Source organism: Dama dama, chromosome 1 (assembly GCF_033118175.1).
Source record: "Dama dama isolate Ldn47 chromosome 1, ASM3311817v1, whole genome shotgun sequence".
Classification (NCBI taxonomy): Eukaryota; Metazoa; Chordata; class Mammalia; order Artiodactyla; family Cervidae; genus Dama; species Dama dama.
Genome location: NC_083681.1, coordinates 39572634 through 39598827, shown reverse-complemented (window position 1 = coordinate 39598827; position 26194 = coordinate 39572634). Strand labels below are relative to the sequence as shown.

Genomic DNA, 26194 nt, shown 5'->3' with positions numbered 1-26194 from the left:
TTTCTTAATTACTTAAAGTTTAAGATGCTTAACAAATAAGTAAGATGACAATATTGTTATTTCTTAAACCAAGTTAAAGACATGAATAGAAATTTAATATCTGTTCAAAACTAAAAGTATGTAAACATCCTAATGTTTCCTTACAGTGCAATTATCAAAAAACACTGTATCAATATGATTCATGTATCTTATGCCTTTTCACACGTAAGGCTTATGACTCAGTGCTACTACAGTCATCTGAAATTATAAGAAAACTCATTTAATAATAGCTCATTTTTTGTAAAAAATACCTGAACTAAGCACTTTAAAGTATATTCACTATCCAATTTAATCTTCACAATCAACTTACAAAGGTGGCATTATACTCCCCATATACTGAAGAGAAAAGAGTTTAGTAACTTTGACAAAGGTTACAATGCTGGTTAATGGCAGGATTCTAAAGAACAATGAGAATGTATTACTACACAGAATAAAGTATTGATCTTGAAAGATGGAAAAATGCTCAGACTGGAGTATTTTGTATAAAAACAGTAGGTCAGATTTGACATTCAAAGACTGCACAAAAACCAAAAGAAAAAACAAATAAGGTTAAACAATTTGAAAAAAGTCATATAAACTGGATTAGAATCCAGGTTTCCTGACACCCACTCCAGTATGCTTTGTAAATACTTTTCTAAGTCAGATTTGACAGAAGGAAGTGAGGAGTGAGTTACGCAAAACAGACAAAGGGATGAGAGGTAGTGGGATGGATGTCCACATTCTCCATCAAACAAACAAAGGCAAAGGGAATCCAGAATTGGGGAAATACTGTACCTCACTGAATTGTATAGGTTATTCCAGTACAATTTCACCAAAAATGCCAAAGACAAACTCATGAAAAGTGTTAAGTCTATCTCAGAGCTCATTAAAAGAAATAATTTTAAAGAAACTATTTTTCTATAATTTTCTTCTTCATAGTTACCTAGTACTTTCTTTCCAAAACAACTGAAAAAAATCTAATAATACATGAACATGTTAATATAATAAATATGTAAATAAGGAGCTCAAACAGTGAAATAAAAATAGTAAAGGGGGAAAGAAGAAAATTATACAACAGCTAATTCAAATTTCTCAGCAAATGACACAGTTTATTTGCTTAATACTTCTGGAAAAGAAAATGTTTCCTGAAAGATTGCTGAATGATTAAAAATTAGTCAGATATTATATGAATATAAAAACCACAAAATTGTTACGAAAACAAAAAAAAAAACTCATTTGACTTTTTATTCAGAAAAATAAAAAAAAAAGAAAAAGAAAAATGTATTCACTAAATAAACTTTTTTAAACTTCAATTTGGTATTACAGTTAGGTATCTATACTGAAAAGATGAGGCAAAAAAGAAATGTAAAAAAGAACAAATCAGATAAAGGAGAAATTCAGACAGGAAACAATGGCCACAGATCAAAAGAGACCCAAAAGGTAAAAAAAGAACAGTAGGGAAAATTGATAAAGGGGGGAAAGAAAGATGTAGACACTTAGCATGATCTGTAGAATGAGATTTAGAGCTTTTTCCCCTTACAGGATGGATAGGTTTTCCCAGAAGCTATTTCAGCTATTAGCATTTCCTTCAAGGGGCACATTAGCTTCTAATCCTTAACTATAAGACACAACCTTCTGGAAACACATAGAAGGCCACTGAGTAAAGAATAATAAGCCTGGACTTCCTGGGGGGCCAGTGGTTAAGACTCCATGCTCCCAGTGCAGGGGGTCTGGGTTCAGCCCCTGATCAGGGAACTAAGATCCTACATACCACAGCAAACAAAAAAAAAAAAAATGAACAATCCTAAGCCATGGGAGACACTGATTAAAAAATACAACCCCAAGGAATGAATAAGGTAAACTTTGACTCATATTTTCCACTATTTTATAGTGGATGGCATATATCTAGTAGCAAGAAAATATCAGTATGTATTCCTAATCAATCCTACTGAAATTAACAACATGTATATTGCAGCCAGCCACAACAAAGTAAAGAATGTTCAGATGAAGACTACTGAAAAAGTCAATTGAAAAATCATATTTACATTTGTTAATAAAACTTGAGTATCACCATGTGAAGGATTTCACCCCCCTTCTCATTACCAATAGTAAGCGTACAAACATATAAATGAAGTTGGAAAAAAATATGCCTGTGTTTGCCTACACATGTTAGCATACTTTTAAACGCTACAGATTTAACTACAAATAGATAAAAAAGCAAATGACACATTATATACTATTAATATTTTCAAATGCTAATCTTATATTTTAACCAATCTCTGTGTCATACTCAATGAAGTTATATTTATCTTATTTCATTTATTCATTCATGCACTTACTGAACACCTAACATAATATGCTAAGAAATTTACAGATGCTAAAGCAAGTTGGATGTTGTTCTTTTTGTTTTCTTTTTTAAATTTTATTTATTTACTTTTGGCTCAGTAGTTGTAGCACACAGGCCCAGCTGCTTTGCCACATATGGTATCTTCCCAAACCAGGAATTGAACCCAAGGTCCCTACACTGGCAGCAAGACTCCCAACCACTGAACCACCAGGGAAGTCCCTTGGACATTGTTCTTGTGCTCAAAAAATGCACTGTAGTATGGGAGAAAAAATCTCCACTAACAGCTCTATACCACTTACTCCTGTATCTCTCCTACCTGAGTAGTCTTGTGCCATCACCCCAATTCTTCAACCTCGTTAAATCTTGGATGTTCTTTGGGATTCCATCTTCATCTGCTAGGTCCAGGAAGACAGCAGACAAAGAAATAAGAATCAAACCCTTGAGAACACCAGGTTTTACACACAACATACACTGAATCAGAAAGCCAGAAGTCATCCTTGACCTCTCCTTTCCTACCATCAAATCTAACTTCAAATTCTTCTCTTGACTCCTTCTCTCTCTTATCAATCATACGGCAATTGCCTTCATTTAAACCCTTAACATCTATCAATAAACCTCTTAGTTGACTTCTTCATCTCATTCAATTCCACATTTGCTCTGCTGTAATCACAATTGTCTAAAAACTTTTAATGATTCTTTATTTCCTGATCTAAATTCTTTACCATAAAAAGTTCTTTAAAATCTGACACTTGCATCCTCAGTGTCTACTTCATATTAGGCAAAATAAAGATCTTGTTGGGATTTTGTAATCATCAAAAAATAATTACTAGGTTATTGGAAACAAATAGACAAAACAAATAGACAAAACGTAACAATTCATTACTATTTTTAAGTATGACAGAAATAATGTAAACTCTAAATAATCTAGAAATAATCTGTACAGAGGATGGATCAACTGGGCCTATTGGCTAAAGACATGCATTCAAGACACTGCCAAAAGTCAATTGTGAAAAAAAGTGATTCAATTGCTTCTCCTCTTGGATATTACTATCTTTAAAAAAAAAAAAAAAAAGGTGTGGAGGGAACCAGAATCTTTACAACTACAATATCATAAGTAAGTACTCCCTAGGACACTACTTCCAGGTAGCATTACTTGATGACAATGACCCACAGAAGAGTTAAAAAAAAAAAGTCATGATAGTATATGGATACAAGTTATTCTGTCCTTATTATTATCAATGTGCTAGGAAGTTTATCTACTTTCTCCTATTTAAAGCTCAAAACAACCCAATAACATTACTACCCTGTTTCATAGGTGAGGAAACGTTAGGGCTAAGATGAGAATCCCAGCCTAACTGAAAGCCCATGTTCTTTCCAACATAATAAGTGAAGTACGCAGAAATTCATATATTTGCTCCTTATTGCTAACAGATGTAGCGTTTTAATGGCAGCCATCTTGTGGCTTTGCCCAAACTACTGAGATCTCACTCTAAATAGGGTCACTACACAAGAGCTTTTCTGTTAAGTGAAATTGTTTTTCTCTCTCAAACTTCGAAAACAAAGTAATTCAAGTGAGGTGTTTATTGGAGAGAAAGACCTTAAAGAAAAAGAAACCAGTGAAGAGAGCAGAATCACACAGTGATACCAGGGGCAGTCACCAAGGACTGCCTTCAGCTGCACAGAAAGCCAAATATCCAGAGGTATGGTGGGAAAGACTGACCAAAAGGCAGTCAAGAAGGCACCTGAGCTAGTAAAATGTCCTAAGGTAACCTTTCCTATGTGGAAAAGATCAAAAGGAGTGATAGCCCCACAAAGCAAATGAGTCATTTGAGATTGGCATACTGAAAGAGCAAACACCTAAACACTGACATATTCAGAGGGGTCTAGATGTAGGAACAATTTCTGAAGGGCCAGAAACTTGAGGGATCATTTGATGAGATTCCCTCTTATAGTCATAAAAGAGAGACTGTACCATCTTAAAGGCACAAAATACATAATATAGATGTAACTGTGAAAGAAAAAGAACAGGTGGAAGCAACTTTTAAAAGAAAAGGAAAACAGAGGGATGAAAAGAACTTCCTGCAAACACAGTTGAGAGAAATGATCATGCAAGTCTCCTGCAAATAACAACTATTTAAACCTGGATAAAATTTTTTTAAATTGTTTTAAAGCATTTTTTGGAAAGTGTCACAAAGTACACAGTAGTAAAAGAAGAGTTTACTCTTGAAAAACTCCAACTGGAAGGGAACAGAATCATGAGATTAACTTGAAGTTTTTCTATTGAGGACCCTTCCTATCCCCTGACAGACAAGGTGAAGGCAGTCACAAAGCTCAAAGTGGTAGACAAAATAGTTCAGGGCTTGAAGTGCACCTGGAAATTTAAGGTAGACATACCAGGAATGGAAGAACCACGAGAGCATAAAAATCTGAGCATATACTCTGCTCAGTTAAATTACACATAAATGGGGGGTTGGGGAGGAGACCCCAGGTAGTTTCTATGGTAGACCATAAAAGAATTGAAAGCTGCATGACGTAAGATCTATATAAGTTTGATGCTTTTTAAACCAAATGCATTCCCCAACCATACACAGCCCAAGCAGCAGAAAGCTGAAGCCCTTACTGGCTTGGAAGTGTCAGAGGACAGAGATTACTCTTGGCAGACAAAATAGGTGTTAGGAGGAATCCCCAGAAGCAGGGAACCACAGGGCAGGTGAGCTCCAAAATTTGACTATAAACTCTGCACAAGTTTTTGGCTGACCACCAAATTACACAGGTACAGAGAGCCCTACCCTTAACCTATTCCCCAGGAGACCAAGCTAAAATAACAAGTAGTTGAAAGAAAAGAACTGAGCACAGGTATCAGCTGTCTCACACAATGTGAGCTTCCCCAATGGTTCATACCATAGAGAGTCTGCCTGCAATGCAGGAGACATGGGTTCAATTCCTGGGTTAGGAAGACCCCCTGGAGAAGGAAATGGAAACCCACTCCAGTACTCTTGCCTGGAGAATCCAATGGACAGAGGAGCCTGGTGGGCTACAGTCCATGGGGTCACAAAGAGTTGGGACATGACTGAGCCACTAACACTTTCCCTTTCACACGGCATAGGAAACAAAGTTTGCAGACTGAGTCCAGGCAAGTTAACGGTCCACTAGAACCAAAAAACCCAACAATCCTCACAAAACAGCAAACATTTCAACCCAAAATTATGAGATCCAAAGAAACAAGACAGTAAAAAGGCAGTCAATAGAAACTGACTCCAAGTGTGTCTGAGGCAGGAGACAGTTGGGCCCCAGACTAGGCATTTACAACTGACATCTTGTTTACATTTCTAAGGGCAAGAGAAAGAAGGGCTTCAGGCTGGACACTTACAACCAGCCTCCTGTTTACATTTTCTGAGACAGGAGATAGGTGGGCTCCAGGTAAGGCATTTATAATCAGCTTCCTGTTTGCCCTCCGAAATGAAAGCAACAACAGAAACAGGGTAAATAGCCAGGCTTTGTCTCCTGTGGATACCTTAAGAAAACAGTCATGGCAGGAATAGACTGGGGCTAAACCTTGCTTGAGTAAAGGATCAAGATGCCATATACTTCCAGAACACTCTTGGGTAAGGGAGACACGGGTTCAATCCGTGGTCCAGGAAGATCCCACATGCCACGGAACAACTAAGCCAGCGCGCCACGACTATTGAGCCTGCACTCTAGTCCATGAGCCATAACTGCTGAGCTCAAGCATCCTAGAGCCCATGTTCGGCAACAAGAGAAACCACTGTAATAAGAAGCTCATGCAGCACAACTAGAGAAAGCCCATGTACAACAACGAAGACCCAGCGTAGCCATAAATAAAATAAATCTTTTAAAAATCCTTTTAAAAATAAAATAAAAAGCATGGTACAGATACATATTGTGTACTCCACTATAGTCTTAAAATATGTATGCAAACACTCACTCATGTTTTTATGTTTTTAAAATGTCTAGCAGTATCACATAAAACTTATACCTAGTTGCCTCTGAGGAAAAGCTGAAGTGAGACTTGGCGACTCGGACGGTAGATTTGCCTGCAATGCAGGAGACCCAGGTTTAACCCCTGGGTCGGGAAGTTCCCTGGAAAAGGAAATGGCTACCCATTCTTGTATTCCTGCTTGGAGAATTCCATGGACAGAGGGGCCTGACAGGCTATGCTTCATGGGGTCACAAAGAGTCAGACATGACAGAGCAAATAACACTTCACTTTTCATTGTACTTCTTACACTATCTGACAATATCACACATTGTTTTCAAAACAATGAGGAAGGGGGGATTAAGTATTTGGAGATGGCTTTGTTACAGAAATTTTCTTCCTTGTTTAATTTTACTGCTTACCTATAATTCTGTTTTTGTTTCTGACTGCTTAAATATGGTCAATACATACTGTAGGGGAGGAAAAATCTTTTTGCCCTACCCTTCCTAAGTTTTCAACTGGCATCCCTGTAACAAGACAGATTAACAAGAGAAAAGCATACAAATTTTTAATATAAGTTTTACTGGGTTGGCCAGAAGGTTCATCCGTTTTTTTTTCTGTAAGATATTACAAAAAACCCAAACTTTTTGGCCAACCCAGTACTTGACCCTGGAGCCTTCTTAAGGAAATGAAGACCTAAAGAAAGAATTAAACCTGAGTGCTCTCATGCCAAGTTTGATGAAAAGCAGAAAATCGTGGAAAGATATGACAGGACAAAGAGGATGAGCTGAGTAGACTGAACTTACTAGTATTAGTTGTTGTTCATATTTCTATGTTCCTTCACCTTTGGAGCTAAAGATGCTCCTTTCCTCTGGGCATAGGAAAGAAACTTCTCATGAGGACTTTATAACCTGCTTTAGAGGCAGGTCGGAAAGCTCCTCCAGCATATGCTGTTGCTCTAATTCCTTCTGCTTAAAATATTCAATATATGAAGGCTACATACTTTGGGGTAGCATGTTCTGAACCCCATCATTATGCATTGGTAGAATATATTTCTGCCACATCTTCCCTTAAACTGTAAGACTCCTTGAAGGCAAGAACAAAGTATGACTCATATTTGTGTTCCCACAGCTTAGCACATGTTGTATGTAAGCTTTCACAAAATATTTTAATGAATAAAATTAAGATAAAAGGAAGCTAAAGGGCTTTTCATTTAACACAATCCACTACTATGAAGATTTACAGGGAGTCTTTAACTTAGTTTGGGCTTCCCTCAGAGCTCAGTCGGTAAAGAATCCACCTGCAATGCAGGAGACCCTGGTCTGATTCCTGGGTCGGGAAGATCCACTGGGGAAGGAATAGGCTACAGTATTCTTGGGCTTCCCTTATGGCTCAGCTGGTATAGAATCCGCCTGTAATGCAGGAGACCTGGGTTTGATCCCTGGGTTGAGAAGATCCCCTGGAGAAGGGGAAAGCCTTCCCCTTCAGTAAAGCCTACCCACTCCAGTATTCTGGCCTGGAGAATTCCATGGATTGTATAGTCCATGGGGGTGCAAAGAGCCAGACATGACTGAGTGACTTTCACTTTAACTTAGTTTAACTTAACTGCTTATCTTTGAAAAGAATTGTATTGTACAATCATACACACCAATCATGCAAATCATACCCGCCATTCTTGCAAAGAATGAGCAAAGAGTACCTGATGCCAATACTCACTTTTAGGAACTATACACTAAGAAAGTGGGGTTAGAGGATGGAACATAACAAACATTCCTGTAAACATTTGTAAAGATATTATCAAATGACCCTAATATTCCCCAAAAGATTCCTCAAAGCTGCCTGTCTAAATCTCACAGAAGCACTTTCAATTGTCAAGACTTGTATTTTTTTTTATTGGATGCAATTAAAATAAAGCAAGTAAATAAAACTGAAAATTTTATTCAGGGCACTTTTATATTATATTATATCTGACTAAATTTTATGTAAATAGTTCCAGGATATCAAATTCAACTGACTTGTGTTTTCATTCAAAATCTATTCATTGAGTACTCAGTATCTTTCCAGGCACTCTGCTAACTGCTAGGGATACCCACAGAGAAGGCAATGGCAACCCACTCCAGTACTCTTGCCTGGAAAATCCCATGGATGGAGGAGCCAGGGGGAATACAGTCCATGGGGGTCGCGAAGAGTCGGACACGACTTCACTTTCACTTTTCACTTTTATGCACTAGAGAAGGAAATGGTAACCCACTCCAGTGTTCTTGCCTGGAGAATCCCAGGGACGGGGGAGCCTGGTGGGCTGCCGTCTATGGGGTCACACAGAGTCGGACATGACTGAAGCGACTTAGCAGCAGCAGCAGCAGGGATACCCTAACAAACAGATTTAATAAAATTGCATGAATTTGCCATTAAGAGTAGGGTACTTTGTCTATTTGAAAGACTTCTTAATCAAATCAACCAAAATGTAAGACTTCCAAAGTCAGCTCATATTCACTCCTTGAAATTCCAGGGGTGACCTGCAGATAAAATCTCTGATTTGATTGATTTTATCACTTTTATAGAATTTCTATTGAAATTTTGCTAACTTCTTGTTTAAGACATTAACACTTCAAGAACCATTTATTTTTTTCCCATCTTAAACAGCTCAATGTTTGAAAAATCTCTTAGGCATTTTCTAAATGCCTACATTACATAATTAGCATTATAATGAACTAGATGCTGTTTACAGTGCTAAATTCTTAAAGCTCACTGAAAGGCATATATGATTTTTTTTAATTTTCTAAAAAAAGTATCAATGTTTTATTTTCTATGTGTGTGTCCCTATTTTTCCTTTTCTTCTATGACTAAATAGTAATGCCTTCAAAACCGGAAACATCTCAGTTGAAGCAAATCACCTTGACATAAAATTTAATATAGGCAAATCCCCAATAAGCTGATGAAGTGTCCTAAATCAAAGGAGATTATATTCAACTCCTTAAGAACCAGCACCCTTTAAACAAAGGCAGACTCGAGCAATGTTCTATTTTTTCCTCCATGATCCTTTAAACAAAGTCAGACTTTTAAACAATGTCTTCTTTTTCCCCTCTGAGAGGTTTTCAAAATAAGTTACATGATATTTTTCATATAACTTTTACTGTGCTGCTGCATTTTGACCCATCTCATCCCATTACCTTCCATTCCTTTCTGATTTCTGCTTATTTAACTGCCCTCAATTGAATAAGACAGAAAAGGCCCTAGGCATGACTCAAGCTCCAGACTGCAGTATTGCCCAACAGAACTTTGTGTGACAACGAAAATGTTCTATGTCTGCACCATCCAAAAAGCAGCCACAAGCCACAGGTGGCGATAAAACACTTGAAACGTACAACCAATGAAATGAATTTTTAATTTTCCATTTTAATTCATTTAAATTTGAATAGCAATATGTGGCTGAGCTGAGAATCAAAGAATTGATGCTTTTGAACTGTGGTGCTGGAGAAGACTCTTGAGAGTCTCTTGGACAGCAAGCAGATCCAACCAGTCGATCCTAAAGGAAATCAGTCCTGAATATTCATTGGAAGGACTGATGCTGAAGCTGAAACTCCAATACTTTGGCCACCTGGTGCAAAGAACTGACTCACTGGAAAAGACCCTGATGCTGGGAAAGACTGAAGGCAGGAGCAGAAGGGGACAAGAGGATAAGATGGTTGGATGGCATCACTGACTCAATGGACATGAGTTTGAATAAGCTCCAGGAGTTGGTCATGGACAGGGAAGCCTGGCATGCTGCAGTCCATGGGGTCACAAAGAGTTGGACATGACTGAGCAACTGAACTGAACTAATGTGGCTCTAACTACCATCTATGCTAGAATAATAAGCAATGACCAGTAAGTATCAGAACGGGTTCCTGAACAATATGATCACAATTATGCACCTGAAATACTTCCTTAGGTATCTGAACTTTAAAATTTACTTTTAATGTAGTCAATAAAGAGATGATTTTTAAAATGTCATGCCATTTTTCTCTATGGTATATTCTCTCTTCCCTTTTCTCTACTCTTCCACCTGACATTCACATTACAGAAAATAGAGGAGATGGCCAAGATGCTGGAGTAGGAAGACCTTGAACTCATCTCCATCCACAGACACATCAAAATTACTACTTACAGAGCAACTATCTAAAGGAACAACTTGAAGATTAGATTGCTGCAGGAAACTTGCTGCAGAAAAGATTTTCCTCAGCTAAAGACATAAAGGAACCACATGAGAAAGATAGGAAGGGTGGAGACTCTGTATTGTCAGGACCCTCATCACTTGCTTCAGTTCAGTTCAGTCGCTCAGTCATATCCGACTCTTTGCGACCCCATGAATCGCAGCATGCCAGGCCTCTCTATCCATCACCAACTCCCGGAGTTTACTCAAACTCATGCCCATCGAGTCAGTGATGTCATCCAGCCATCTCATCCTCTGTCGTCCCCTTCTCCTCCTGCCCCCAATCCCTCCCAGCATCAGGGTCTTTTCCAATGAGTCAACTCTTCACATGAAGTGGCCAAAGTACTGGAGTTTCAGCTTCAGCATCAGTCCTTCCAATGAACACCCAGGACTTATCTCCTTCAGGATGGACTGGTTGGATCTCCTTGCAGTCCAAGGGACTCTAAAGAGTCTTCTCCAACACCATAGTTCAAAAGCAACGATTTTTCGGTGCTCAGCTTTCTTCACAGTCCAACTCTCACATCCATACATGACTACTGGAAAAACCATAGCCTTAACCAGATGGACCTTTGTTGGCAAAATAATGTCTCTGCTTTTTAATGTGTCTAGGTTTCACTTGCTTAGCAACCCACAAATAGGAGAAATATCATAATTGATCATCCCCAAGAAAAAGGACTCAAGCCCCACATCAGGTTTCCCAGTCCATGGGGGCGTGCACCAGGAAACAAGTCTAGCTTTGAAAACAGGAAAGTTTATGTTTGGGAGCATGAGAGGCAGGGAGGGGGTGTTAGGAAACTGAGATTCTGCTCTTAAAGGGAGCACACAAAATCTCAACATGCTCCAAGTCCCAAGCAGAGGCAATAGTTTGAAAGGAGCTTGGGCAAGACCCACTTGCTGATCTTGGAGAGCCTCCCAGAGAAACAAGAGGCAAATGGGACACTCCTTGGGGAAGAAAATGATGACAATAGCTGTTTGGGGGAGCTTGTCCTACCATGCTAACGCTAGTACAGGCAATCTCCATTCTGGAATGTTCCCTCTATTCTATTAGTGCCAGGGACCCAATTCAACCCTCCAATGAGCCAGCAGCAGTCCTGTGCCCACCAGGCCCTACAAAGAGTCACACAAGAAGCCTATCCTGCCCTCCAGGAGGCTTGCAGTCACCACATAAGGCACAGCTAACTGGACAGAGGACAGGCCTGCCTAGCAGCACATTCACAGTACTCAGCCCCAGAACAATGTAATGGTTCATGAAGCTCATGTAAAAGGCACCTTTAGAGCACACAGCTCTGGTAACCAGAGTGGAGTGTGCTGCTGGGCCCCATAGGACACCTCCTACATGAGGCTACCTCAAGATAAGGAAACATAAATAACCCACCTAAGACACAGAAAGAAATACAAAGATTTGGCCAAATAAGGAGATAGAGGACTATATTCCAAATGAATGAATGAGACATAATCTGAGAAAAAGAACTAAATGAAGATATGAAATCTACCTGAAAAAAAGTTCAAGGTAGTGATCATAAAGATACTCAACAAACTCAGAAGAATGAATGAACATGGTGAGAAGTTTAACAGCTAGAAATACAAAGAAGAACAAAGCATACAGAATAAGTGAAATAAAAAGTAGGTGGAACCAACGAGCAATCTGGAAGACAAAGTACTGTAAATCACCTGAGCTGAACAGAAAAAAAGAATGGAAAATTTTAAAATGAGGATATAGTTTAAGAAACCTCTGGGACAACATCAAGCATACTAACATTATAGGGGTCCCAGAAGGAGAAGACAGAGTGAGAAAGGGGACAGAGAACTTACTTGAAGACACAAGACACTATAGCTGAATACTTCCCTAACCCAGGAAAAGAAAAGACATTCAGGTTCAGGAAGCATGGAACGTCCACTCCAGGTAAGAACACTGGAGTGGGTTGCCATTTCCTTCTCCATGGGATTTTCCTGACCCAAAGACCAAACCGAGGTTTCCCGCTGTGCAGGCTGAGTCTTTATGGTCTGAGCCACCAGGAAGAGCATAGGAGCATATATATGGGTTTTGTTTTGTTTTAATCACACCAAAACAAATTATAATTAAAATGGCAAAAGTTAAAGATAAGAAAATCTTAAAAGCAGTGAAAGAAAAGCTAACTAGTTACACACAAGGAACTCCCAAAAGACCATCAGCTGACTTTTCAGAAGCTGCAGACCAGAAGGGAGCGGCATGACATATTCAAAGTGAAGAAAGAAAAAAACCTACAACCAAGAATACTCTACCCAGCAAGGTTATTGTTCAGACTTGAAGGGGAAACAGACTTTAGAGATCAGCAAAACCTAAAAGAGGTCAGCATCACTCACTAAACCAGCCTTACAAGAAATGTTGAAAGAACTTCTATAAGTAGAAAAGAAAGGTCCACTGCTAGAAATATGAAAATTATAAAAGGAAAAAAAAACTTGTAAAGGTAAACATATAGTAAAGGTAACAGATCAACCATTATATAATAGCAGGAAAGCTAAAGACAAAGGTAATAAAATAATGTATGGCCATAATATATACAAAAAGATTTTAAATATGATGTCAAAAATAATAAATATGTGTAGGATAAAAATGTAGGGTGGTTAGAATTTGTTCAAAATTAAGAGATCAATTTAAAACAATCATATACATGTGTATACATATATTTATTAACCTCACTGTAACCACAAACCAAAACTCTGTAATAGATACAAACACAAAAAAAGAGAAAAATTCAAACATAACACTGAAGACAGTCATCAAGTCACAAGGGAAGATAGCAAAAGAACTACAAATAACTACAAAAGCAATCAGCAAATAATTAAAATGGCAAAGTATAAACCTATTAATAATTAATGTAAATGGACTAAATGCTCCAATGAAAAGAGAGTGGCTGAATAGATTTTAAAAAAAAAGACCCACATATATGCTCCTATGCTCTTCCCTGGTGGCTCAGACTGTAAAGAGTCTGCCTGCAATGCGGGAGACCTGGGTTAGATCCCTGGATCAGAAAGATCCCATGGAGAAGGAAATAGCAACCTATCCCAGTACTCTTACCTGGAGAATCCCCATGGATGGAGGAGCCTGGGAGGCTACAGCCCATGGGGTCACAAAGATTCAGATACAACTGAGAGACTAACACTTTCACTTTACATGCTCATATAAGAAAGGCACTTCAGATTTAAAGATATACACAAAAAGAAACTGATGGGATAGAAAAAGGTATTCCATGTAAGTGGAAATGAAAAGAAAGCTGGCATATCAATACTTATATCAGACAAAACAGACTTTAATACAAAGACTATAACAAAAGAAGGTCATTACATAATGATAAAGGAATCAATCCAACAAGAAGATATAAGCAATTATAAATATACATGCACTCAATGTAGGAGCACCTAAATATATAAGATATATTAACAAACATAAAGGGAGAAACTGATAGTAATACAGTAACTGCAGCAAACTTTAAAACCTAACTTATGTCAATGGACAGATCATCCAGATGGAAAATCAATAATGAAACACTGGCCTTATATAATACATTACAGCAGATGATTTAATAGATATATACAGAATACTTCACCCAAAACCAGCAGAATATACACATCCTTTTCAGTGCAAATGGGTAGATCAAAAGTTCAGCCACAGAACAATTCTCAATAAATTTAAGAATGCTGAAATTATAAGTATCTTTTCTTAGTAAAAGTATAAGTATCTTTTCTGAAAACAGCATGAGACTAGAAATGAACTACAAGGGAAAAAGCTATAAAGATACAAATGTGAAGGATAAAAAAAAATGCTACTAAACAATCAATGGTTTATTGGCGAAATCAGAAAGGAAATCAGAAAATACCTGAAGACAAATGAAAATGGAAATAAAACAATCCAAATCTAATGGGGCACATCAAAAAGCAGTTCTCTCCCTATGAGGGAAGTTTACAGTGATACAGGCCTACCTCAGGAAACAAGGAAAATCTCGAACAACCTAACCTTATACCTAGAGGAACCAGAAAAAGAAAAAACAAACCCAAAATTAGTAGAAGGAAAGAAATAATATACAGCAGAAGTAAATGAAAGAGACTTTAAAAAAATAATAAAGACCAATTAAATTATTAGTAATTCTTTGAAAAGATAAAATTAATAAACCTTTAATCAGACTCATCAAGAAAAAAAGAGCCCAAATAAATAAAATCAGAAATGAAAAGAAATGAAATAGAAACGACACCACAGAAACACAAAGGATCATGTTACTAAGAACAAGTATATTCCAATGAAATGGACAACCTAGAAGAAATGGATAAATTCCTAGAAACATGTGATCTTCAAAAACTGAATCAGGAAGAAGTAAAAAATATGAATAGACCAATTACCAGTAATAAAATTGAATCAATTAAAAAAAAATTCCCAACAAACAAAAGTCCAGGACCAGATTTTACAGGTAGATTTTACAGACTTTACAGAATGTACAGGTAGATTCTTCAAAACATTTAAAGAAGAGCTAACACTCCTCCTTCTTAAACTATTACAAAATACTGAAGAGATAGGAATGCCTCTTAACTCATTCTACAAGGCCTGTATCACCGTGATATCAAAACCAGACAGATACCACAAAAAAAATTACAGGCTAATATCACTGATGAACACAGATGCAAAATCTTCAACAAAACATGAGCAAACCAAATTCAACAATAAATAAAAAGGATCACACACCATTATCAAGAGGGATTTATCCCAGGTATGCAAAGATTTTTCAGTATCTGCAAATCAAAGTGATATACCACATTGGCAAGCTGAAGAATAAATAAGACCACATATTACAAAACCACAACTAACACCATACTCAACAGTGAAAAACTGAAAGCATTTCCTCTAAAATCAGAAATAAGACAAGGATGCCCACTCTTGCACTTTTATTCAACAGTGTTGGGCAGTCCTAGCCCTAGTAACCAGACAAGAAAAAGAAATAAAAGAAATCCAAATTAGAAAGGAAGAAGTAAAACTCCCAGTTTACAGATGATATGATACTAAGTACTGCTGCTGCTGCTGCTGCTAAGTCACTTCAGTCATGTCCAACTCTATGTGACCCCATAGACGGCAGCCCACCAGGCTCCGCCTTTCCTGGGATTCTCCAGGCAAGAACAATGGAGTGGGTTGCCATTTCCTTCTCCAGTTCATGAAAGTGAAAAGCGAAAGTGAAGTCGCTCAGTGGTGTCCGACTCTTCTCGACCCCATGGACTGCAGCCCACCAGGCTCCTCCGTCCACGGGATTTTCCAGGCAAGAGTACTCGAGTGGGTTGCCAAGAAAATCCTAAATACACTACTAAAACCCACTAAACAAATAATTTCAGTAAAGTTGCATTGTTGGTAGGAATGTAAACTGGTGCAACCACTATGGACAACAGTATAGAACTTCTCAAAAAATTAAAAACAGAACTTCCATATTATCCACTAGTTTGACTTCTAGGTATTTACCTTAAGAAAACAAAAACACCCATTTGAAAAGATATATGCACCCTATGTTCACTGAAGCATTATTTACAATAGCCAAAATTCGGAAGCAACCTAAGTGCCCATCAATAGATGAATGGATAAAGAAGATATGGTCTATAACAATGAAACATTTTTCAGTCATAAAAAAAAAAAACCTGACATATGCAACAACATGAGTAGATCTACAGAGTCTAATAATAAGTGAAGTCAGTCAAATACCACATGATCTCTCTCATATGTGAAATCTAAAAAACAAAATGCAAACAGACTCACGACACTGAGAACAAACAGGTGGCATCTAGAGGGAAGTGTGGGGGAAGCTGAAACAGGTGAAGGAGATTAACAGGTACAATCCTCCCGTTACAAAACAAATAAGCCATGGGGGTGTAATACATAGCATAAGGATATGGTCACTATATGGGGACAGATAGTTTTGGATTTATCATGGTCATTTCACAATGTATGCAAATATCAAATCATCATGTAGTATACCTGAAATTAACATAATATTGTATGTCAACTATATTCCAATTTTTTACTTAAAATACCAGATATCAGTCAATGTATGCCAACATGAAAAGCAAGAAAGAGAACCCTTATGTTCAATGTGGACTAGAATAAAGAAAAATAACTTTTTAAATTTCCAGTGGAAGTGTCATATTGTCAAGGCTGTAAATAGCCATTTGAATTTGTTCCCTACAAATGAGACAGCTAGATGTAAATGTAAATTTCCCTGATGTGTCTTAAGATTACCAGAAGGTATGTTATTTTCTGAGTATAAACACAGGACAAAGTGTTAAAAAGTTATATTCCCTTTACTATTTACACAGCACTTTTACATAATTTATTTCATTATTAAACTCCTGACAATTATGTTCAACCTCCATTTTTCATGTGAGCCAACAAAGTCTCAGAGTAGTTAAGTAACTTTTATGTCATAGACCTAACAGTTAGCTTTAAACACAGATCTAAATGATCCCAAATAAGGTATTCCAAGTAGAAAAGTATGATTACAATGTTAAATGAGCCTAGAAAAGTGTTATTAATAGTTTCTAATCAAGTATTTCAGTTAGTCATTTCACTATGACAGACTCTCACCCTCAACCAAGTATCAAAAATGTTAATATCAGTTCATGACCGAAAGTACTAATAGGTCATTCATTTTAACTACAAAAAAATAAAAACAAGTACCATGTCATCAGATATCTTACATTTTTAAAACAGAAAAATATAATTAAACTATTAGGATAAATGGAGATGCTTTTATTGGCATACTTTTAGCATTTTACAAATCTTCAAAAATGACATAAGGTCACATATTCCACATAAAATCTTTCCCCTTTAATGTCAAGTTTCTATTATTTCTACATGGAACATTTACCAACTTCTTAATTCCCTCCCAAAGAGCATCTCTTTGAATTCTGACTGCTTACCTTCCATAGCTGAGCTCTAGATCTCTGCTTCCTGAACAAGCCAAGACTCAGTTTATGACAAGGTAAACAAGAGCAAGCCATAGTAGGGAAACACATTAGCTTAAGCCCTAATAAACATTCTATCCAAGAGGAGAAAGCATTTCTAGTAGTTCTTCCTCCATTAATGAGCATCTTTCTCCCTTATTGTATGTCATAACCAACAAAAAACAAACAAAAAATGGAGTCAAAGATAAAAATACAGCTGAAATGAGTGGCTAAAAAAGCTTCCTATTACTTCATTGTAAATTAAACTTAGAACTGTAGATGTTTCGTTTCCTTCTCCCTCATACATAGAGTCTAGCCTGCTTATATGCATCTACCATACAGAGGAGTAGAGAATGTTATGTCCTAAGAATTGAAAGCTCTAAAAATAGAACCAGAAGCCACTGAGCAAAAGCATATTCAATTGCTACACAGGCGTCATCTAATCTTCCCTTGGGAAGGCATCTCACTCAAGGAATTGAAAGACAGGAGAAAAATACTTCCGAGAGAGAACTTCCTTACTTTACAAGTCAGGTAGATACATGGGGAGAAGAAAATGATGGTTCCTCCTTCAACAAACATAATCTCCAAAAATACATAACAGATTTTTAAGGATGTTTTCTAAACTCTCAAAGAGGAACACCTCATAGAAAACATACCATCTTCTCCTGTTTCACTTCCCACACCAGAGAGAGGCAGTGATTGGGTGAAGAGGTGTTAGACTAACTTGACCTAAAAAGACTAAGCTAAAGAAAGAAAACTAAGTCTGCCAATTCCCAAAGTAGACCTGATTGAAAACCAATATTCTATGCAGTCTTTACATAAGTTATGATAAATAACTCTGCCTTGTAAAAGGCAGAGCTCTTTGTAAAGCTGCACAGAAGATAAAGTAGTACTTAACCATTTTATCTTCCTTTTTAAAACTCTTTCCCTCACCTAGCCTTTTTTCTCAACCTTACTCCCTCCAAAGACCTTCACCTTGCCCTCTATATGTCTAAGGTTCACTTCTTTCTTAGAACTGACCTCTAAACTTCCATTCCCCACAGTCCAACTAAGTATGAATCAGATTATGTGATTAAAGTACTTCCCTTTAATGGGTAAATGTGGTTTAATCCACAGGGTTCAATTCCACAAATATCATTAAGCTCTACTACGTACAAGGCACCACGTGTTTAATCAAAGTACCTATTCTTCTTACAAGAAAACTAGTTGGGTCTCTTTCAGCCATCTTGGACCCTGTGAAGGCCTGCTGGGAACGGGACTTCTAAAACGACAAATATGTCTGGAAGGCTGTGGTCCAAGGCCATTTTTGCTGGCTATAAACGGGGTCTAGGGAACCAAAGGGAACACACTGCTCTCCTGAAGATTGAAGGTGTATATGCTCGAGATGAAACTGAATTCTATCTAGGCAAGAGATGTGCTTATGTGTACAAAGCAAAGAACAACACAGTAACTCCTGGTGGAAAACCTAACAAAACCAGAGTAATCTGGGGAAAGATAACTCGAGCTCATGGAAACAGTGGCATGGTTCGTGCCAAATTCCAAAGTAACCTTCCTGCTAAGGCCATTGGACACAGAATCCGTGTGATGCTGTACCCTTCGAGGATTTAAACTTCTTGAAAATAAATGAAAGTGTGGATTTGTAAAAAAAAAAAAAAAAGAAAGAAAACTAGTTAACTCAAATGAATCTTGTAACGGACAGTGTAAAAGAGAAGTACGTTGAGTGCCTGCTTCACTTCACACTCTTCTCTTCCCATTTCTTCACATCTCAGTGCCCCTCCCCCCTAATCCTCCAGGAATCAATATTGCTTCCAATAAAAGTCAGAGACTGGGAAGACAACAAGCGATGGTAGAAACAATAAACATTCAAAACCACACATGAGTCTCCTAGATTTTATGTATTAATCACAAGTACAATAAAAAGCTTCTTAATATATCAATTCAAGAAACCTACAAATCAGCTTTGCTCAGAACCCTGAGTTATTAAACCAATATACTGAGAGTTTTTCCCTTCTCTTACTTCCACACAAGAAAATATCTTTCTAAATATTTAAAAATTTTAATTATTTAAAATATTACTAAGCATCAGTTCAATTTGCCCAACCACATTTAAAGGCTACTAAACTTAACTGCTTTCAATTAGAACTGACATTTTCCCCCCAAGTACTTCTAGTTTTGAAACTGCAAACTAATTGGCATACTTGCTTTAAAATCTTTTTTAGTTGTACAATTATTAATTTTTACTTATAACAGAGCTCCAAACCTAGAGAGCAGGATACAATAACTGACAGGTTTGGTTTGGTTGAGCCACATGAAGTTATTTTTAACTGTTTCAAGTAGTTGTCAATATTTTTAAAAGTCAGGAGAATGGCAAGCAAAAATCTAGATCCCCTGTGTTCTCTTGAGAAGGTTGAAGACTGGGCCCATATTCATTATTGCACTAATTAAAATGAACCTGAGAACTAGATATTCCTCTTACATGAGGCATAAACTCTTTAGTGTATTTCACTCATTTTTATTTTCATATGCCTAGTATCTGAAGCATGTAAGTTTGCTGAAAGGTGCATATTTTCCAGATCACTTCAACAAGTCACCTAATGTATCAAACCACAAAGCAGGATGTATCGGTTTGCAACTTCATAGTTAATAATAAAAAAAATTTTTTACAAGATTTAGAAGAAAGGTTGAGAAAAAAAATTCAGACTGGTGGAAAGGTAACATACAAAATGTAAAAAGCCCACCTGAAAGTTTTTCTAGGAGTAAAAAGAAAGGTGAAAATTCAAAAACATTGTCAAGACACTGAAAGCTTTCCTGATTGAACCTATGTTACTCCAGTTCCTTGTCACACTCCAAGCTTCAGAACTCCCTTCCCACTTTCTCTTTATGTATAACAATAGCAGTTACGCCATAAACTCTGAGAAATATTAGAGAAATTTATGAAAACACATATACATCTTCAAAAGCAATTCTCCTCACACACTTTTTTAATAGTCTTTATCCACTATCAAATCATCTCCCAAGTTATTTTTATGGCTTTCTGCCTTATATTCTAATGACTACAGTCCTCACTTTCAAAGCCTGGGCTTCAGTCCTGGATAGGTTCTCCAGTATAGAAACTTTTTTGGCCCTTACAGTTGCACTCTTTATTATATCTCTTATTCCAATTTCTACAGTCTATTTCATTCAAAATTTATCTATAATCCCCTCTCCAAAAAGTCTTGATCAAATTTGTTTAAGGGGGTGGGGATACCAGTTGTACAAAGAAAATCAATATACTGTTATTTTTCTCTGATATTAATTTAAATAAAAAGCATGAAGGCTCTTAAAGAGTAAAAAATAAATAAACTGTATATGCTAAATGCATAAAGTGACAAGAGACTGATGCTCTAACCATGACTGTACTAGTGACTTCTCATCACGGACTCAAAGTATTAAGGAGAAAAATTAGCAGGAAATCTGTGCAGCCCAAAGATGGTCACACTGCCCCCACACTAACAAGCTACTACGTGATGTCTAACCTCCCTGCACCCCATTCAAGAGGATAAAGAGTGTCAAACTTGTATCTAAAAAAAGAAAAAAAGAAAGAAACTTGTATCTGAAGAAGAAGAAAATAAGCAGCTTTTCTGTGCAAATTTTGGGAAAACAAAGCTTTACCGCACGTGATATCGTTACAACATAAAACCACGCAACACCTTATTAGGGTCTCACTCCTCTTCACCCAAAGCGAGTCACTGGGGCCAACTTAGCCCCTACTGTGATGCGCCCTCCTCAGGAGGTCGCGGCGTTAACCCAGAATGACAGAAAAGGGGCGGGGCACAGGGTTCCCCTGCCCTGGGAAAGAGGGTTGAGGGTATCGCCTTCATCTCTGGGGAAAGGCCTCAGAACTTCCAACCCAAAAACAGCACCCCCGAAACCCAAGTCCCTTCACTGCCTCTCCGAACTGGGAGCCAGCGGCCGGAGCCCAGAACCCCACCCACCGTCCCCCAGCAGGATCTGGGACGCCCAGACCAGCGCCACAGCAGTTGAGCTCTCAAGCCCAGATTCACCCTCCGCCCCCTTCCTCCTTCGCCCCCACCAAGCCCAGGCTCCGGGGCCGCCCCCAGCGAGTTCCCCAACTGAGTCCAGTCACCCTCGAACCTGTAATCCCTTTTGAGTGTCCAGGCACAGGCCAGGGCCAGCGACACCTCGGCTTCCTCCCCAACTAGATTCCTCCAGAGAGGTGTCTGTGGCTGCGGCCGCCCGAGCGGCTGCGGCTACTAAAGCCGCCCCAGCAGGTTTACAGGCCGGCTCCAGGCTGCTTCTCGCGAGATCCCTCAGATCGAAGAGGCGAGATTAGCTGAGTCGTCGCGAGAATGGAGCCTCACCGCCCAGTAGTTGGGCGGGGCGCAGAGGGTGCTGGCGGTTGAGGGAGTGGCAGCCTGGGGTGGGCGTTCATCCTGGGGGCCGGTGCCACAAAATGGGAAGCGCTTGTGTCCACAGACGTCAGCTTGGAATCTACTGCGATCCTCGAGCCTGAGTGGCTGCGAGCTGTCACCTCCAAATCTTTGAATACCACATTTTCCCTTGATTTCTTGTTACCGTTAGAAAAAAGCGGACGTCCCAGAGTTGGAGGAATACCTTAAAGACGCTGAGTTTACTCAAGGAAAGCGTTTTCCTCAACTGGGTGAACTCTGAACTCGCTCTGCCGGCTCAGCTGGCGGCTACTAGCCGGTCTGAGTTCAGGAAAAGCGGTTTTCGTCAGAGCCATCCTCTATTTCCTACCATCCGCAGCTGTTTGTTTTTAAACTGTGGGTAAGCGGGAACCCGTGTACCAGCTGGAACTTGTGCAGCTGGGCCTCTGTGGAACATCGATAGCAACGTGGATGGGATATTACTCCTTGCGGCAGAAGGTTGCCAATAGTAGGGTTTCGGTCACTCATCTTTACTGTCTGTCACATGCTGGACTACACAAATGGAAAAAAAGAAAACAGGTCTCAGATCTCAAAGCCCACCCTGAAACAGGTAATCCTGTTGAACTGTGGTAAAGGCCAAGTTATAAGCTGTGACAAAGGAACCGACTTGGCCTGCCATGTTGAGGAAATCACCAGGGAATGACATTTGAGCTGAATCTTGAAGGATAGGTAAGAGTTCCCCAGTTTTGAGAAGAGTGGGAGGAGCATTTGTTCCCCAGAGGAAGCGAAGAGGGAGAGGACCGGGTTTGAGTAATTTGCTATGAAAACAGATTTTGCGGAAAGAACTTTGTTGAAAATCTGTTAATCACTTTTAGTTGGGAAGATAAAACTCCGTGACTCCTACATGTGATAACCAAAATATTTTTTCAAACGAGTGTTCATGGAGATGAGCAGTTGACTGTACAGTAGAGAATAGTGAACATCCTTGTCCACATCTCAGGCCACCTACATATGAGAGACCTAAGGGAAACAGGTTACTGTCATAGCTGTGTTAGTCTCCCAGTCATGTCCCATTCTTTGGGACCCCATGAACTGTAGCTCTCCAGGCTCCTCTGTCCATGGAATTCTCCAGGAAAGAATACTACTGGAGTGGGTAGCCATTCCCTACTCCAGGGGATCTTCCCAACCCAGGGATGGAACCCCAGTCTCCTGCATTGCAGGCAGATTCTTTACCATCTGAGCCACCAGGGAAACAGGTTATTGTCATAGTACACCAAATTATCATTGCCACATTTTGCTAATGTGGAAGTCTTTGAAGATTTCTTAGAAAGAAAATCTAATAGTTTTGTAATACAGGTATATCTCATGGAGAAACTTCAAGAAAACCCTCAGGCAACAAAACCACCACAAACACCCCCATTGACCTTTATGTATTATCATGGTTTTCTTCTATAAGACAAAATCAAGAGAAGAAATTCTACAATCCAAGTTAAGCTTCAGGAGATCTGTCAAACAGGAATTATTTTCCTGTATAAAAATAAAAGCTATCATTGCCTAAAGAGGGGGCTTCCTTGGTGGCTCAGATGATAATCAATCTGCCTGCAGTGTAGGAGACCTGGGTTAGATCCTTGGGTCGGATCCCTGGGTCAGATCCTTGGGTCGGATCCCTGGGTCAGGAAGATACCCTGGAGAACAAAATGGCTGCCCACTCCAATATTCTTGCCTGGAGAATTTCATGGACAGAGGAGCCTGACAGACTTACAGTTCATGGGGTCACAAAGAGTTGGACATGACTGAACAGTTTTCACTTTTTATTTCCTAAAGAGAGACCCTGATATTCTACTATAGTATTTCTGCCAATCTCCCTTTAGACATTATTTTCATATTATCCAACCTTCCAGGTGGCACAGCAGGTTAAAGAATTTACCTGCCAATGCAGGAGACACAGGTTGAATCCATGGATGGGGAAGATACCCTGGAGAAGGAAATGGCAACCCATTCCAGTATTCTTGCCTGGAAAATTTATAAACAGAGGGGCCTGGTGGGCTACAGTCCATGGAGTCACAAAGAGTCAGACACAACTGAGCGACTGAGGACACACACATGTATATGTATATTATACATACATTTGACTCACCTTACTCTCCGTACAAATAAACCTAACAATAGGAAAATAAAAAGTCATAAACAAATGCTGAATTATTACGTTATACACCTGAAAATAATGTAAATTATACCTCAATTTTTTTAATTAAAAATTTTTGAAAAAGTATTTCAAACTCTTTTGTGTGCCAGTCAGGTGCTCAACTTAGCATAATTCACACAGTTCTTGAGAGTCCGTTTGAGAGCAAGGAGATCAAACCAGTCAATCCTAAAGGATATCAACCCTTAATACTCATGGGAAGGACTGATGCTGAAGCTGAAGCTCCAATACTTTGGCCACCTGATGCAAAGAGCTGACTCATTGGAAAAGAACCTGATGCTAGGAAAGATTGAAGGCAGAAGAGGGTGACAGAGGATGAGATGGTTGGATGGCATCACCACTTCAGTGAACATGAACCTGGGCAAACTCCAAGAGATGGTGAGGGACTGGGAGGCCTGGCTTCCACAGGGTCACAAAGAGTCAGACATGACTTAGTGACTGAACAACAGTAACAATTCCAAGTTCTAGGAATTTTCCAGGGAACATTGGAATAATTAGTGAAAGATTTCAGATGAAGTATGGAACGTTTATTCCATTTTAGAATCAGGTCAAGTCATTTTACCTTTCAGGGACCTATAGTTCATTTTATTCTGTTATTTTTTTAAAAGAAAAGAAAATCTAATAAAGCTATCACTGTCATTTTTTTTAAAAACAACTTTTCATATATTAATTTGGGGGCATAGTAGCAGCTTTATACCTAGTAGATAATGCTATTGATCAAAAACTTTTGTACAATAGTTTATAAATGCTAGCTGACTGAATGAGCTAAGGTTCAGACCCTTAATACAAGTCTTCTTTCTGCGATATCAATCTATGTATGAAAGAGGTCAAAACAGAAATAGAGAAGTTTCATAGACAAACAATGAACAGACAAGTTTTTTCAGTTGTCTATATCATCGTACCTCATAGCATGCTAACACAAGGTTGTTTCCAAGGCAGATAAGGTAGACCTCTGGTTGAATATTTGTTCAAAGAAGGAATGATAAGCTACATACCCAGAATCCTATTTAACTTTAAAGCCTCGGATTTCTTTGTACTATTTAAGCACTGTCACCTAACATCAGGAACAGGAAAATCATACACACAAAAAAATCTATCTCTATTCAGCAAATATATTTATTGATCAAGACCGTGTGTAAGAATGTAAGGGGAGATAACATATTATAAATATATAGGTTCTACTGGGGAAAAAATGAGATATATAATTAAATAACAAAAGGAAAACAAGTTGGGTCATACAGAGATAGAGAAATTGGACTATGGGAGGTCAGAAATAGGAAAGATGACTTCCAACTGAAAATATGAAGAAGGTGCAGAAAAGGGGAGGAAAAGAATGTTTGTCTTAGAGGTTGTAAAGAATAGATGGGAGTCTGGCTTGAAGCTATGGTAGGAAAGGGCATTCCTATGCAAAGATCAAGAAAGGCATATAAATAGCTAAACTCAGTATTTTGTAGGGTGTTCAGTCACATGCATGCTTTAGCCATATCCGACTCTTTGTGATCCATGGACCACAGTCCACCAGGCTCTTCTGTCCATGGGATTTCCCAGGCAAGAATACTGAAGTGGATTGCCATGCCCTCCTCCAGGGGATCTTCCCCACTCGGGGATCGAACCCTCATCTCCTGCATTGCAGGCAGATTCTTTACTGCCAAGCAATCAAGCCATCAGGGAAGCCCTTATGTAGGGAGAACAGTAGCAATTAAAAAGAATATGAAGATTGAAGTTGGGACAAAAAGACCGTGAAATGTTAGATTAAAAGTAAGAGTTTGTTAACTTTTTCTGTAACTTGCTAGCTGGTGATAGAGTGAAATCTCAGATCTTTCACAGTTTTTGACAAATGCTTTCAGGCTTTCTTTGTGGAAATTGACAAGCTGATCCAAAAGTTTATGTATAAATGTTAAAGTTCTAGAATAGCCAAAAAAATTATGAAAAAGTACAAAGCTGAAGAACTTAACACTTAAAGATTTCAAAACTTACTACAATGCTTTAGGAATCAAGACAGTGTGATATTCAACATTGTAAATCAACTGTACTACAATAAAGAAATAAATTTTTTAAGACGTGGTATTGGCAATGAGCTAACCAAATACCGCAATGGAATAGAACTGAGAGTCCAAAAATGAACCCTTACATTTATGGTTGGTTGATTTTCAACAAA

The 26194-nt window shown here is 38.4% G+C and overlaps 2 protein-coding genes across 6 annotated transcripts in view; one reads left to right on the top strand and one right to left on the bottom strand.

The window, feature by feature from the left end:
* Positions 1-21741, bottom strand: part of BTBD10 (BTB domain containing 10) — a 70535-nt gene extending 48794 nt beyond the window's left edge. For 3 of the 5 annotated variants that reach the window (XM_061147390.1, XM_061147415.1, XM_061147423.1), the window contains exon 1: positions 21580-21741. The gene's annotated coding sequence lies outside the window, so the exon portion shown is untranslated. Of the gene's footprint in view, positions 1-2681; positions 2761-21579 lie in introns of all 5 variants that reach the window. The other 2 variants (XM_061147399.1, XM_061147407.1) reach the window with 2 other exon arrangements.
* Positions 18656-19111, top strand: LOC133048158 (large ribosomal subunit protein eL33-like). Its single transcript, XM_061131810.1, has one exon. It carries the CDS (start codon positions 18721-18723, stop codon positions 19051-19053), a length of 333 nt encoding a protein of 110 aa, XP_060987793.1. The 5' UTR covers positions 18656-18720; the 3' UTR covers positions 19054-19111.
* Positions 21742-26194: the final 4453 nt, after the last annotated feature.

Coding starts and splice junctions, on each gene's coding strand:
- LOC133048158 (XM_061131810.1), top strand. CDS start 18,721: ATGTCTGGAAGGCTGTGGTCCAAGGCCATTTTTGCTGGCTATAAACGG.